The sequence below is a fragment of the Hibiscus syriacus genome, unplaced genomic scaffold, assembly GCF_006381635.1.
Source record: "Hibiscus syriacus cultivar Baekdansim isolate YM2019G1 unplaced genomic scaffold, ASM638163v2 tig00109945_pilon, whole genome shotgun sequence".
NCBI lineage: Eukaryota > Viridiplantae > Streptophyta > Magnoliopsida > Malvales > Malvaceae > Hibiscus > Hibiscus syriacus.
Window position 1 is genome coordinate 3,683,335 of NW_024062535.1, and position 13,839 is coordinate 3,697,173.

Here is a 13,839-nt window from a genome sequence, read left to right on the forward strand (position 1 = left end):
CGTAAAGAAGAGGCGGTCTACCATATCCTTCACTTATTGACAACGACGATACGACAATAACACCCCGAACAGAGAGGACATACGAGAGCATGAGATTTTGACCTCCATCTTTCTCACGAGGCGAATGCTGTTGGGGCATTAATAGAAGGCAAAGACGTTGAGAATGATGACAACATGAACACGGTGGAGCGATAAGACAGATTTGGGGGAAAGAGATTTTAGAAAAAGAAAAGACTCGATTGTGAGAGGAGAGAAAAATTTGTATTTAAAGTTATGTTCAATTGGAAAAAAGGAACGTATTTACCTCAATAAAGATGGTAACTCCCAAGTCCCAACTTTGCCCTGTATTCAGGATAGTCCTTACCCTCTCAACTTAGTCATTGAATTTATTTATTCAATTTAATACTTTATAATTCTAATTTCTCTTCAATTTTCTGGCAATTAAGTTCTCTAAAATTAAATTAGCAGTTTAGTTTATAAAAGAATTTCTAAAAAAACTTTCAATCCAAAATAGAGGAGATCTGATTTATAAAAAAAATACAAATAAAAGCGGAAAGCAAACTCCCCGGACCTTTCATCTGTATTTCTAGTCTCTTGTTTTGTCTGTTTATCATTATTAGATACCGCATTCAATGCATTGATTTCTTTCCGTATTAATTAATTTCCTAAGAAGACGAGATCTGATTTGGAGTTAATTATTGAGATATATTCATATATTGAGGAGGGGAACCAAAGGCTGAAAGCAGAAGCAGAGGCAATGGCGACATGCAGTCTGGATGGGGAATGCTGGGAATGGGCAAAAGCTTACTTAGACGACTGCATTTGCAGCAGGAGAGACCAGGTTTCGTTTGGTTTGGGGTTGGTCAGTGTACTAAGTTGGGGTGTGGCTGAAATCCCTCAGATTATCACCAACTATAAGGAGAAATCCGTCGAAGGCCTCTCTCTCAGTTTCTTGATTACTTGGATTATTGGGTGCCTGTTCCTTTTCCTCATTTCGTGCTTTTCTTCTATTTCCCTGTTTATATCAAATGCATTTTTTTTTCACCGTTTGTTTTTGTTTCTGTTTCTGACTTGTTCTACTTTGTCTCTCCAGTGACCTTTTCAATCTCTTCGGTTGTATTCTTGAGCCGGCTACTGTGAGTTTCTTTTTCTTTTCTTGTACTGATTCCTTGTGTTATTTTTTTAAATAGTACAGGTGATTACAAGGTAATATCTTTCAGAACTTTCTAAAGTTATTGACAACGCCCAAACCTACAGATGCAGAACTTGAATCTGCTCGAATTACGACCTCTAACGAGAATAACCTTCCTTTTTACCACCGATGGTTCTTGTTGTGCTGTTGATAAATATATTGTTTCTTACCTATTCTACCTCTTTGATTACCTTGTTGTGCTATTCAAACTCACCAACTTATCTCTAATCTACTTGTTACTTAACTTTCCTTGCATTACCATTGTGACTTCGAGGTTGACTTGGACTAACAATGTCTTCTTTCTTCACATTATTACTCACTTTTGCTTTCTAAAATGTTACTTAGATTTCAATTCCCTATGTTTATTTGAAACAGACCAATTATTTTTTTTCCATACAAAAATGTGATTTCTTACCGTACTTTTTTTACATGCTTTTTTTTTCTCAAGTTTTGAATTCTAGTCATTGTTTTACACAAAAAGTAAAGAACGTAGTATATGTATTCATTTCTAAAAGACATTACAGATCAAGAAAAACGATTTTTCATGTGAAATAAGTTCTCCCATCAAATTGTAGTTAAGAATGAATTCTCATGAGTTTGAAGAAAAATAATTATCTTGATTTCATGTGGGGGATTTTGTTACAACCAGTTTGCTAAAGTTTATTGCTTCTCTTTGCAGCTTCCAACGCAGTACTATATGGCAGTTGTAAGAACATTTTCTACATCCAGAATGTTAGTTTATTGTTCTATTCTAATGTTTTCAACCTTGTACTTACATGGCCTTACTATGATGCCAAGTGCAGTTGTATACAATGACTACTTTAATTCTTGCGGCACAGACTGTATACTATGGTCACATTTATCCTGAAGTGTGCAACAAGGTAAGACATTAGAATCCATTTTTTCTTGTCAAAGTTTATGCTACAATTTTTCAAATTTAAAGTTCATCCCAGTTCAGAAGAAATTTTTGCAAATAGATTTTTGAGAACAGGCTTCTACAAATAGATTTTTGTTTGCACAACACATTTAGGATAAACCCGGACATAGGTGCAATTTTAGAAGAGTTATGTTATTTTATAGAGTAATGTCTGAATGCATTTTATTGCTTTAGCAAGTTTTGAAGCATTATGACTTGTTTCCTTTTATTTTTGAAATCAATATAACTGGAAACTGGTAGCGCATGAGCTTCAGTTATCGCCTCTTCAGCCTAAATCTCGAGAACAAGTTTCTGCAAATATATCTGTGTTTGCAAGACACATTTAGGATAAACCTTGACATTGATTGATCATCTTTTACTTAATTATCCAGTGTCATGGAAATCACGGTGGCTAATTTTTTTCTTTGCACGTAGTAATGTATGATAACGAGTTGATATCTATTGTAATATCTGAATTACATTCCACAAAACTGCTTAGAATCTGAATTTATTTATTATTTGCATTGAACGATTATTTCTATCCAGAACCAAATTAAATAACATTATTTTCCAGATATTTGAATCTGCTAAATATCTGAATTTGGTAAGTCATTTTTTAAGTAATAATGAAGATCAGATATTATTTTGTAAGAGGACCATGCATTTTTAATTTAAAAGTATTTAACTTAATTACTTTATAATTATATTAAATTTTGGAAAAATACTTTTAAATTATTATTATATTTCATTATACTTGACATAATTTAACAAAATTCATGACTAGATCTTTTGGTAATGTTTTTAAAATTTAATTTTTTAAGGCATTTGGTAAAGTTTTTAATACTTGACTGTGCAAGTCGTGATTCTGTCCTCAAGCATAAACTTCTGCATTTTACAAATAATCAGATTAAGATACTGGATTCAAGTATCCAAATTTTGTGCTGATTTAAACTTTGTAGGTTCCATTTTGCTGTTCTAAAGTCTTAACTTGATGATACTTAAGTCTACCGGGGATGGAAGAAAACATAAGGTGGGGGGAGGAGTAAATCTATGTAACTTTTTATTTACCTACAATATGCTTGTGAAGATCTCTTAATGACACCTTTATTTAGTTTCCAACAAATGTAAGGAATCGTAAGTGTAACCACTGAAGGCATTTGCAGTAATGTTAAAAGCTCTTTATTGGGTTTTGATGGTCTTTTTCTATTATTTTATGTTTTTCTTTGCTGTGTTATGCTCCAAATTTCCTGAATGCATTTCATATGTAGGATTCGAAAGAGTACCGATCCGAGGGAGAGAAAAAGATTGAAAAAAACAATAGCTATTTTCGTGTGAAACCAGTTACTGATCCTGACAAATTAAGTTCTCCTATTCCCCTTCCAAAGAATTCTACTGGCGGAGAGTTATTTTACAGGTAATTCATTATTTTTGCCTGAAAGTTCTAACATTAGCTGCATTTCTAGAAATTGAGGACTGCATAGTTTGCTTTTTTCTCTTATGTATTGTGTCTGCATTCTTTTGTTTTTATTATTTATTTATTATTACTTTTTTTTGTGAATTTTGCACCCTACTTAGAATTGGTTCCTCTATCCAATTTAAGAGATGGAGTTTCCATCAATATCTCCTCCATTATCATTTAGTTCAAAGACTCGGAATTGGTTTAACCATGTTCCTATAGATGTACGCCTCTGAATAGAAATATTATATAAATTCCATTTCTTGTCATTTAAATATATTGCTCCAAATGTTACTCTTTTGTTCAACAAAATTTTACAATGTCTAGGAAGAAAAAGTATCCAATAAAGGTTGGAATGCTTCATGGACAAAGATAAACTTGGGTGAGTTCTCTTACAAGTTTTCTTGAGATCCTGAGATGATGAGAGCCGCGTTTACTGTGACTTGTAAGGATTTGTAATGTATCAAATTATATCAAGATCTATGTCAGATTAATAGGTTCTGGGCAAGTAAAATCCTACACATATTTTGCTATGCCCATCTCAATGTTGTCTATAATGACCATATAATGATTTTCATTTTCTTTCTAATTTATAATTTAGGTCAGCAAGATCTCTATCAAGTAGTCATACTCCCACAGCAGGATCCCTCCTTGCACAAAGAATGACTCCTCCTTTTCATTCAGGAAATTTAGTTCAAGAGCCATTGCTCGGTGCATATGTTGCTACGCAATCTACCTCTCAGAACCGGGAATCCATATCAACTTCAAGCTCCAAATCATTGTTATGCTTGGTGATTATAATTTATAACTTAACTTTGGGAACTAACATCCCTGTATTGTCGTAAAAGGATCATAATATATAGAATGTGTCTTTTTTGTTTCAGGTGTCTGCATTAATGTTCATTGGCTTATTTAATTTAAAGCTTTCAGCCGATAGTAAATTTCTCATAGGGAATGAGAAAATAAATCAAGGATTTGTGATACAAATAGGAAGAAAGCTTCTCCAGGTAGGTTCAACCTGCAATTAAATTGCTCTATATGCTTATAACCATCTGCTGGATTTAGCAGGCTTACAGTTAAGGCCAGATGGTAAAGCCTTCTAGGTGATCTAAATTTGTCACCAGTTTCACTTGGTCGTTCTTTATTCAACATCTGTTTTAACCTTAAGTTATCTTTTTCATGGTTTGTGTTATTTTATTTGAATTTCAGTTTCTTGCATGTCATAAATTGGGTATTTTTTTTGGATAAGCATGTAAAGTGGGTACTATCATGTTCTAGGGATAGGGACTGGAAAAACTACATTCTTGCCAAATATCTTGTTTCAATGCATTATTTATTCAATTTGGATTGAATTCACATTGGTTTTAGAAATAAGTTCTCTGAGGAGGAGGAGAGTTATCATCAAGGTTTGAATTATTTATAATTTGGATTGCAGGCGAATACCGTGTCAATAGGAGAGAGCTGTTCTGAAGGAGGTAGCAGGGTTGGAACTTTTCTTGGTTGGGCAATGGCATTTATTTACATGGGTGGACGTGTTCCCCAAATTTACTTAAATGTAAGGTTTACATAAAAATAATTAGTAAAGCTTTTACTGCAAGGTTTTAAATTGTATATATTGCTCGATTGCTAATGACCCCACGAGGTGACTTTCAATTTTAAATTCTAATTCTTTAACTTTTAACTACAGTGTTCGACTGAACTTGTATTAGAAGTTTATATCCATGGTTCTTCTATATGGTCTTTTAGATCCAACCTAGCATAAAAGCTTATATTTATAATTTGAGTACCCTTATTCTTAGCACTATCCCTCCCTTGCAAGTGAAAATGCTTTAAGTACATGCAATCCACGTACTATCTGTTGAAACTACAGTTTGACATGGCAAAGGGTGTACCATTGAAAGCATAGATCATTATATTTTAAGAGGGATGTAGTGTTAACTATTAGACCTAAAGGCATAAGCTTGTTAATTTAGACAAACACAAATTTCTGTTACTTGGTTAATATCACTTTCTAGTTGTCACTACTCACAAGTTTTATGTTACATTAATTTGACTCATTATCTGTAATTCTGAAGCTGCGGGTTTGGGTAGATCACATTGTAACTTTAGGTGTGTTATAAGGACGACTGAGTTCTTATTAGAAGTTTAGGCTGTCAACTAGAATTGTGTAAAAGTTCATCATTGGTATGTTTTGCCAAGCAGAGTTCTCTGATACTATTGGGGGTAATTTCTGGTACGTAGGCTAATGTAGGAGACCAAATCAAGAAAGTAAATTTATGGTTAGACTTTAAAGCAAAAGGGAAGAGAGAAATTGAGGCAACTTCATTCTTAGTCCCCAATACAAGTAAAAACTATTTATATACAGGGAAAACTGTTAGCTGAATAACTACTATCAACAGCTTTTTCCTACCAACTGTTGCAACATTTTATGAACTGCCTCAAACAGCTTTTGACGCCCTAACAACTAGCCAACCTTAAAACTAACACAAGCACCCAGTAGCTTCTTACATATTCTCCGTGTATCAGATACCTTTTTTAACAAACACATGGCATGTGAAAATCGAACGTGATTTTGTCACAAAGCTTTTCTTTAATGAATGTAGTATAGCATTAAAAATTTCAGTGAACTTTTTTTTTTGCTGAAACTAGCATATCTTGTATTTTTTTTAGTTAAACTTAATGTAGTTTTCCTGATCAATTTTGCAGATTAGAAGAGGCAACGTGGAGGTAAACACATTGTTTAAAAATTTTAGATCTCTTAGTCGTAACACAAGCATCGATTTTTCTATAAAAGTTATTTCATGCACTGGAATAAGCATGCAGTTTATCTACATTTTGTTTGCTCTTGATTGGGGTTGTTCAAAAGATTATTCTATGAAGTATGGTTTTTTTTTTTGAAAAGTGCTTTTGTATTTAAACTATTTGAATAACTAAGAATATCTTTTTCTACTCCAAAGCCTCGTCCAACTCTTTGAAGAGCTTTTCATTGCGCTAAAATTCCGAATAGATCTTCAACTCTGCCTCTATAGCTCATTTTCAACTTCAAAGGAGCTAAAAGCTTTTGTCATATGTTGGTTAGCTTGACGAAATGAAAAAAAAATTGTTTTGGAAGCTAGCAACGTATTCAGGGTTGAATCTTGTATGATATGTACTTTCATGCTTGCAGGGACTTAGCCCTTTTATGTTTATCTTTGCTTTGGTTGGGAACTCTACATATGTTGCAAGGTAAATTTGATCAACTGATCATCATTATTCGACTTAATTCGAGTACTACTGATGTTTTACCGAGAGCAACTTCTCTTTGTTCTTCTTAACATTCTTTATTCCCCTTGTAGCATACTTGTAAGAAGCATGGATTGGTCAAGAATACAACCAAACTTACCATGGTTGGTGGATGCTGGAGGATGTGTGCTGCTTGATACTTTTGTATCCTTATTAAGCATTGTCATGATTTCATGCTTCTCGACTGTTCCTATTTGATGTGTTTTTCCGGAGTCGTTAATAGAAGATGTTGGTTGTTTCTATTTAGCATTGCTTCTTAATACTTAGGCCCTTCTCTGTACGAAAGATGGGAAATTTGTTAATTTAATGGTTAATCTACAAAGTAAGAAAGTGGTTATGAATCTTAACCATTTTATTAACACTTTTTCGATCCTAAGGCTTCTCCATCATTCATACCAAGCAAAGCCTTAGGTCTCTCTAACAATGAGGTGCTATTTGCTGCAGTTACCTTACCGTATATCCAGACGATTTGTAGAACCTTAAATGATTTTGCAGATAGTAATTCAGTTTATATACTTCTATAAGCAAACCAGCGAAGATGCCGAGGTCAAGCATGAAAAGCAATGGGAGAATGGGTTTTGTTGAAGGTTCTGAATATGCGGTGACCGAGGGAGTTCGAATTGTGATTTTTGAGGCATGCATCAGCCGAGTATGTTGATGACTTGCCTTGTCTGGTTAAACAGCGGAAAGATCTTTGACTTATTAGTAAGTGAAGTCGGATTATACAATATGTGATAGTTTTTGTTGATATATTTATTACCCTTGGGAATTATTTTATCTCAGTTACCTTCATCCCAGTTGAAATAAGGTAAAATGGTTGAAATAATTGAAGCTCAAACTGACGAGGTTAGTTTGAAAGATTCAAACGGCATAAAGGCGACTTAAATAACCTCCCTAGTGAATGGTCTAGGATTTAAGCTTGAGAACAAATCAAACAAATTCTAAGGCTTGTGTAGCATAAAATTTGTTTGCATTGCGCGAAAATCAAGGTCTTAAGGTTTATGTACTCAAATGAATGGGAGTCATTTTCTGAAAAAATAATAGCGTAATACAAATGATTGTTGAGTTCTATTATTAAAAGTTATAAAATGATTATTCGGTTATAAGATTTACGTACTCATTCTAAACTTATTTTTCATTAAAAAGTTAGTGGTGGTCTTAATTAAACTTTAACCTGTTAATTGAGATATGATAAAATCTAATCCTAGAATCGTTTGAGTTGTATTTTGTAGATTAACTCTCGTTTATATTATATTACTGAGCCAATACTTGAAACATTATGTGGTCGGGCTAGTGTTTGAAAGTAACGGCGGTATTAGTAGACAATTAAATTATAATTTATCATATTCCAATTAACCTCAGTCCATCGTTAATTTTTTAACGGAAAATAACGAGTTTTGAAACATATAAATAGTTAAGTGATCATTTTGTAACTTTTAATAGTCGGTGGACTCAATAAAAAAACCTCATATAGTCGGGGATCATTTTATAACTTTCAATAATCGATGGACTTAATAAAGAAACATCTTATAATCGGGGACCATTTGGGTACTTTTCCAAAATAATATTGCTTGCTTAATCATGCTTTGTTAGAGGTTGCGAGACTGATTATTTTACAAGGAAAAGAGAATTTGAAAATGATGAGAGAGTTCAGTAAATGGAAGGAAATTAATACTATTTAACTCGAAATTGATTCAAAAGTAGCTAAATGCCTAAGATGAATTTTGATTTTTTTACCATTTTTATCCTTATGCTACAAACTAACAAAACCTTACCAGAACATATTGGTGGAGAGTTGAAATTATAGAAATAATGTAAAATCTTAATTTTAATGGACTTCAAACCCAAACTGGTGACTACGACCCCAAACTAGTGTCTGAATTATGCTATGAGTATGAGCGGAAGTCTGAACTAGTGTTTGAACCATGGGAGCTAACTCTGGGAAATCCCTCAAGAAATGGTCTGTAGATCCACATCTGAAACAAGTACCCATATTCTTTCTGCACTTTGCAAAAGATTTTCCCAAAATACTCACACGTGGGCAAAGATGGTACTCTAGAAGAACCACCATGACTAGAAACTAAAACTGTTGTAGTGGATGACGTTGCAGGTCTAGAACTCATTCTACCTCTCTACGGAGACTCGTCCTTACCTCTATTGCTGGGACGCACAGAAACATCTCTAGAACCAGAAGAACCCCTCAATCGGTCTTTATCCCTCATACGCTCCATGCCCACTCGCTCCATCCCCTCGGCAGTCTTGGCTATCTCTACCAATGCATCAAAGTCCTTGTCTCGTTAGGTAGCAATTTGGTCCATGATCTCATATCTCAATCCATTTCAAACCTCAAGCATCGATCTACCTCGATGTCCACCAACCCTGGAGCATAACGACTGAGTCTGATAAACTCAATCTCATAATCTATAACAAACATATCACCCTTCTCCAAACTCTGAAACTCCTTACGTCGCTCTTGTAAGTATCCCTCTTCAATGTAGCGACTCCAAAAATGACCTTTGAAAAGATCCCAATTCGAACGATCCCTCAGGATACTTCTAGAAATTAAATTTCACTATTTCATCGCTTCTTTATTAAGCAAAGCTAGTGCTCTCCTCAACTTCTGACAGGCCTCAGCTCCATCTCATCCATAATCCTCTCGGTATCCTCCAACCAGTACTCAACATCTGTCGGAGGTCCTCTAGTAATGCCATCAAATGGAACCACTCATGCAGCCACTGGAGACGTTGATATATCCACAACAAACATATTAGCAGGGGCTCTAGCTGCCTTAAAAACATGCTATAAACAACTCTGTCTATAGCACCCTAATCCATCTTAGCATACTCGTCCTCAATGACAGGAGGGTCTCTCGCAGGTGTGATCAGATCCTCTCGGGAAGTAGACTGATGAACACGCTGAGTAGGAGGATCTCAGGCTAACGATGGGTCTTCTACAGAAACAAAATGTTGGGTTACTCACTCACAACCCTAACCACGGCTTGTCCTATGATCTCGAGTACTCATCGGATCAGATCTAATAGGCTCTAAAGAAAGAATTCCAACCTAAGTTAGACTAGAATTAGAAATCTCAAATTCATTTAAACCTTGTAAAACAAGGTGACATGTTGTTTTTAAATATCAATAAATATCTTTGAAAATATGGTATTTGCACTCATCCACAATCTGAATGTTTAAAATCGAAAGCTCTGATACCATCAAGTGTAACTACCTAGACTCGACCTAGACGGTAGGCTCGAATATAAGTGGTCACATATCGTATACAAAATTCATTTCCAAATTCAAAACAAACTTGAAATCCCTTTTAGTTAATAAAATACGAATAACAATAAAATATAAAAATACATAATTGTAAATATATATGCATATGGAAATATATTTATATCAAAATATCGATATACATATATATATATATAGACTAATGTAAATTTACATGTCACCAAAATATATCAGAGATGGGCACAAGAAAATATACAGTAATACAAAATAGAGAATAGTTGATCCACGTGATGTCAAGTCTGCTAGCCTACTGTCGGATAGTATCTGAAATGTTAAAACTTAAAGAATGAGATAAAAAAAACTCAGTGTGCTCCTTGCGATGTATAAAAACATATAGATAAAATATTTCAGTAAAATTTATTTTATGAAAACATGCTCTTTAAAATATGGACACTACCCTTATCTGAACACCAGAAAGTGTAGGTTCCCCTGAACCATACACCCACCTGTACGCTTGGTAAGGACCTTATGCTGATAACATAAGGGTCTGCGGTAAGGTCTTAGCCAATTTACAATGTAGAGAAACCCTAGGTAAGGTCTTATAAGTTATAGACTAGGCCTGAGATACTTCCTCCAATCATATCCCCCAATGATAGCGAATATTCATGAATTTGAGTGGACAGATCAATTCAATTTAATAAAACCTTAAAACATACCACTTTTCATATTCAGATACAGAAATACAATAACCAGATATCATACCAGAATATACTGTAAATCAGATATGAGAACTCAGAGTAAGCGATAAAATAGATGCCATGTTGTCAGAGTATTTAGTTTCTAAAACAATTCAGATAGATAGTTTAAAACAATATTATAACACCAATAAGAATACACATGTACCTATATAAGAAGTCTAGGATGGTAGTAGGGATGGAAAACGGGCAGGTCGGGTGTGGATACCCCCTCTTCCATCCCCATCCCCACCTAATATTTTTAAATCCACCATCCGTCCGCCACCCATGATGGGTAAAATTTTTCAAATCCACACTCGCCCACGTGGGTACATTCTCAAATCCATCCCCACACTCACTACCCAACTGAAGACGTACTCGGCTAGACTCGTATGACAGTATATATCTTATATATTATTAAGATTTATAAATTAGTCTCTAAAATTATACCTAAATTCATAATGGTCCAAAATTTAATGGGTATTTAGTGGGCGGGCGGATGTGGGGCGGGCAGATGCGGGGCGGGTAAGGTCTTAAACCCATCATCTGCCCATTACCCGCGATTGGTACCACTTTCTAAATCCACACCCGCCCACTACCAACAAAAGTTATACCCATCCCCGCCCCAATTGGAGATGGTACGGTACGAAATCCACGAAATTGTACCCTCTTTTTATCCCTAGATGAAAGCCTACTCTCGGGTCTGCCTATCATGATCGACGGTGGTGATAGACCTTACGTATCGGAAAAACATCCCAAAATCCTAACAAAAAATAAATAAAAAATTTTAATTAAATAATTTATGAAAACCTCGAGTAACTCTCAAAGAACGTGTAACATGTTAATCTATCAGACGAGAAATGTCGTATATGGTCGACCCCCGGTCAGGCAAATCATGGTTACCTTCACGAAAATATAATCCCAGATTAATTTCATAATCAAATCCCAAACAAATAAACAGAAATGCTAAAAAAACTAAGCATTTTTCGGATTGACGAGCTTGATTTGGGACTTTTGGGTCAAAATTTGGTAAAATGAACAACAAAATCATACTCAGGACGTCGAAAAATGACAATAGGGAGGTTTTAAAAAAATTCAACGATTGGTCAATGACGACGTTCAAACCACGGTTAACGACACGGTGCAGTGTAGTCAATAGTGCGGTCAACAATGAGTGTGGTGCGGTGCAGCTCAACATGACTCAACGTGGCGTGACTCGTCTTGGCTCAGATAGGCCGGTCTGACTGGGCTAATTCAATATTTGGGTTGGATGGGTTAGACGGGTCAAGCAAGCGGGTCAGATAAGGCAGACGAGAGGGTTAACAGGTCAGTTTGACCTGTTTTTAGAAACCCACCAAGCGGTGGAATTTTCCCATGTGCAACGGCGGTGGTGGGGGCGCGTGCGGTGGTTTTCGACAATAGAAAAATTACAAAAAAATCTTAAAAATATTTTCGAGCGTTTTAAGGCACTTACAAGACTCTGTTCACAACAGTGAACGACGGAGAGCTTGATTAAGCTTCATCAGAAAATCGATTCACATCACCTCTTCACTCGTCGACAACAACGACAACAAGACAACCACCACTAGACTCAGAATGACACCAAGAACATGATGATATGAGCAGTGCTTCAAATGGAGCAACGGTCAGCGGGAAAACGACGATTGATGATTCTTGCTTATTTTTGCTAAAAAGGGAAATTTTTTAGAGAGCAAGCTAGGGGTTTCAAGAAATGGAAATATCTGATTTTTGGCAGGTTTTATACCCAACATAATTGAAAAGGGTAAAACTACACATGAAGTCCCTATACTTTAGGTTACTTTTTGATTTGAACCCGAATTTTGTTAAAATTTTATTTTTGGTTTTTAAATTTTTCCAAATTTTTAATTTAGTCCTCATAATTAAATTACGAAAATTTAACCTTGGAATTGGTGTGTGACAAATCACCCCCTTAAAAGAAATTGTCCTCAAAATTTTATTCAGTCTGAACAGATACGAGAACAGAGCTCTACGAAATAACCTACAGGAATATGAACTGTCACAGAACTCTAGGTATTCTCAATCGAAATATTGAAACCCGCAGATACAAAATGTGATACGAATGAATAGGTAGAACTAGGATCAGATAAAGCAAAGTACAGAATTAAATAAATAGTGACGGTACCTGTAATCACATCAGGCTCATCGTGATCCTGACGAAGTCTGGCAACATATACCAACCCAGATTGTCTGGCCTCAGTCTGAGCTATACCCCTACTCTGAGAAGACCAGTCCCTACTAGTAGACCCAGATGCTCTATGCTAATTACGACCCCAAACTGGTGTTTGAATTATGCAATGAGTATGAGCGGAAGTCTGAACTGATGTTTGAACCATGGGAGCTAACTCTGGACAACCCCTCAAGAAATGGTCTGCAGATCCACATCTTAAACAAGAACCCATATTCTTTCTGCACTTTGCAAAAGATTTTCCCACAATACTCACACGTGGGCAAAGACGATACTCCAGAAGAACCACCATGACTAGAAACTGAAACTGTCGGAGTGGATGATGTTGCAGGTCTGGAACTCATTCTACCTCTCTGAGAAGACTCGTCCCTACCTCTATTGTTGGGACATGCAGAAACATCTCTAGAATTAGAAGATCCCCTAAATCAGTCTCTATCCCTCATACGCTTCATGCCCACTCGCTCTATTTCCTCGGCAGTCTTGGCTATCTATACCAAGGTATCAAAGTCACTCTCTCGGTAGGTAACAATCTGATCCCTGATCTCATACCTCAATCAATTTTTAAACCTCAAGCATCGATCTACCTCGATGTCCAAGAACCTTGGAGCATAACGACTAAGTCTGATGAACTTAATCTCATAATCTATAACATATATATCACCCTGATCCAAACTCTGAAACTCCTTAAGTCGCTTTTGTAATAATCCATCTTTGATGTAGCGACTCTGAAAATAACCTTTGAAAAGATCCCAAGTCAAACGATCCCTCGGAACACTCCTGGAAATTGAATTTCACC

At 35.5% G+C, this 13,839-nt stretch overlaps 1 protein-coding gene across 1 annotated transcript; it reads left to right on the forward strand.

Annotated features, from left to right (window-relative positions):
• The first annotated feature begins 719 nt into the window (after positions 1-719).
• LOC120210959 (probable vacuolar amino acid transporter YPQ1) lies at positions 720-7,576 on the forward strand. The gene is made up of 12 exons (XM_039209600.1): positions 720-972; positions 1,094-1,136; positions 1,872-1,898; positions 1,996-2,073; positions 3,377-3,522; positions 4,166-4,355; positions 4,449-4,571; positions 5,000-5,119; positions 6,271-6,291; positions 6,731-6,789; positions 6,900-6,990; positions 7,342-7,576. The coding sequence occupies exons 1-12, from the start codon at positions 758-760 to the stop codon at positions 7,429-7,431; spliced, it is 1,203 nt and encodes a 400-aa protein (XP_039065531.1). The 5' UTR covers positions 720-757; the 3' UTR covers positions 7,432-7,576.
• Positions 7,577-13,839: the final 6,263 nt, after the last annotated feature.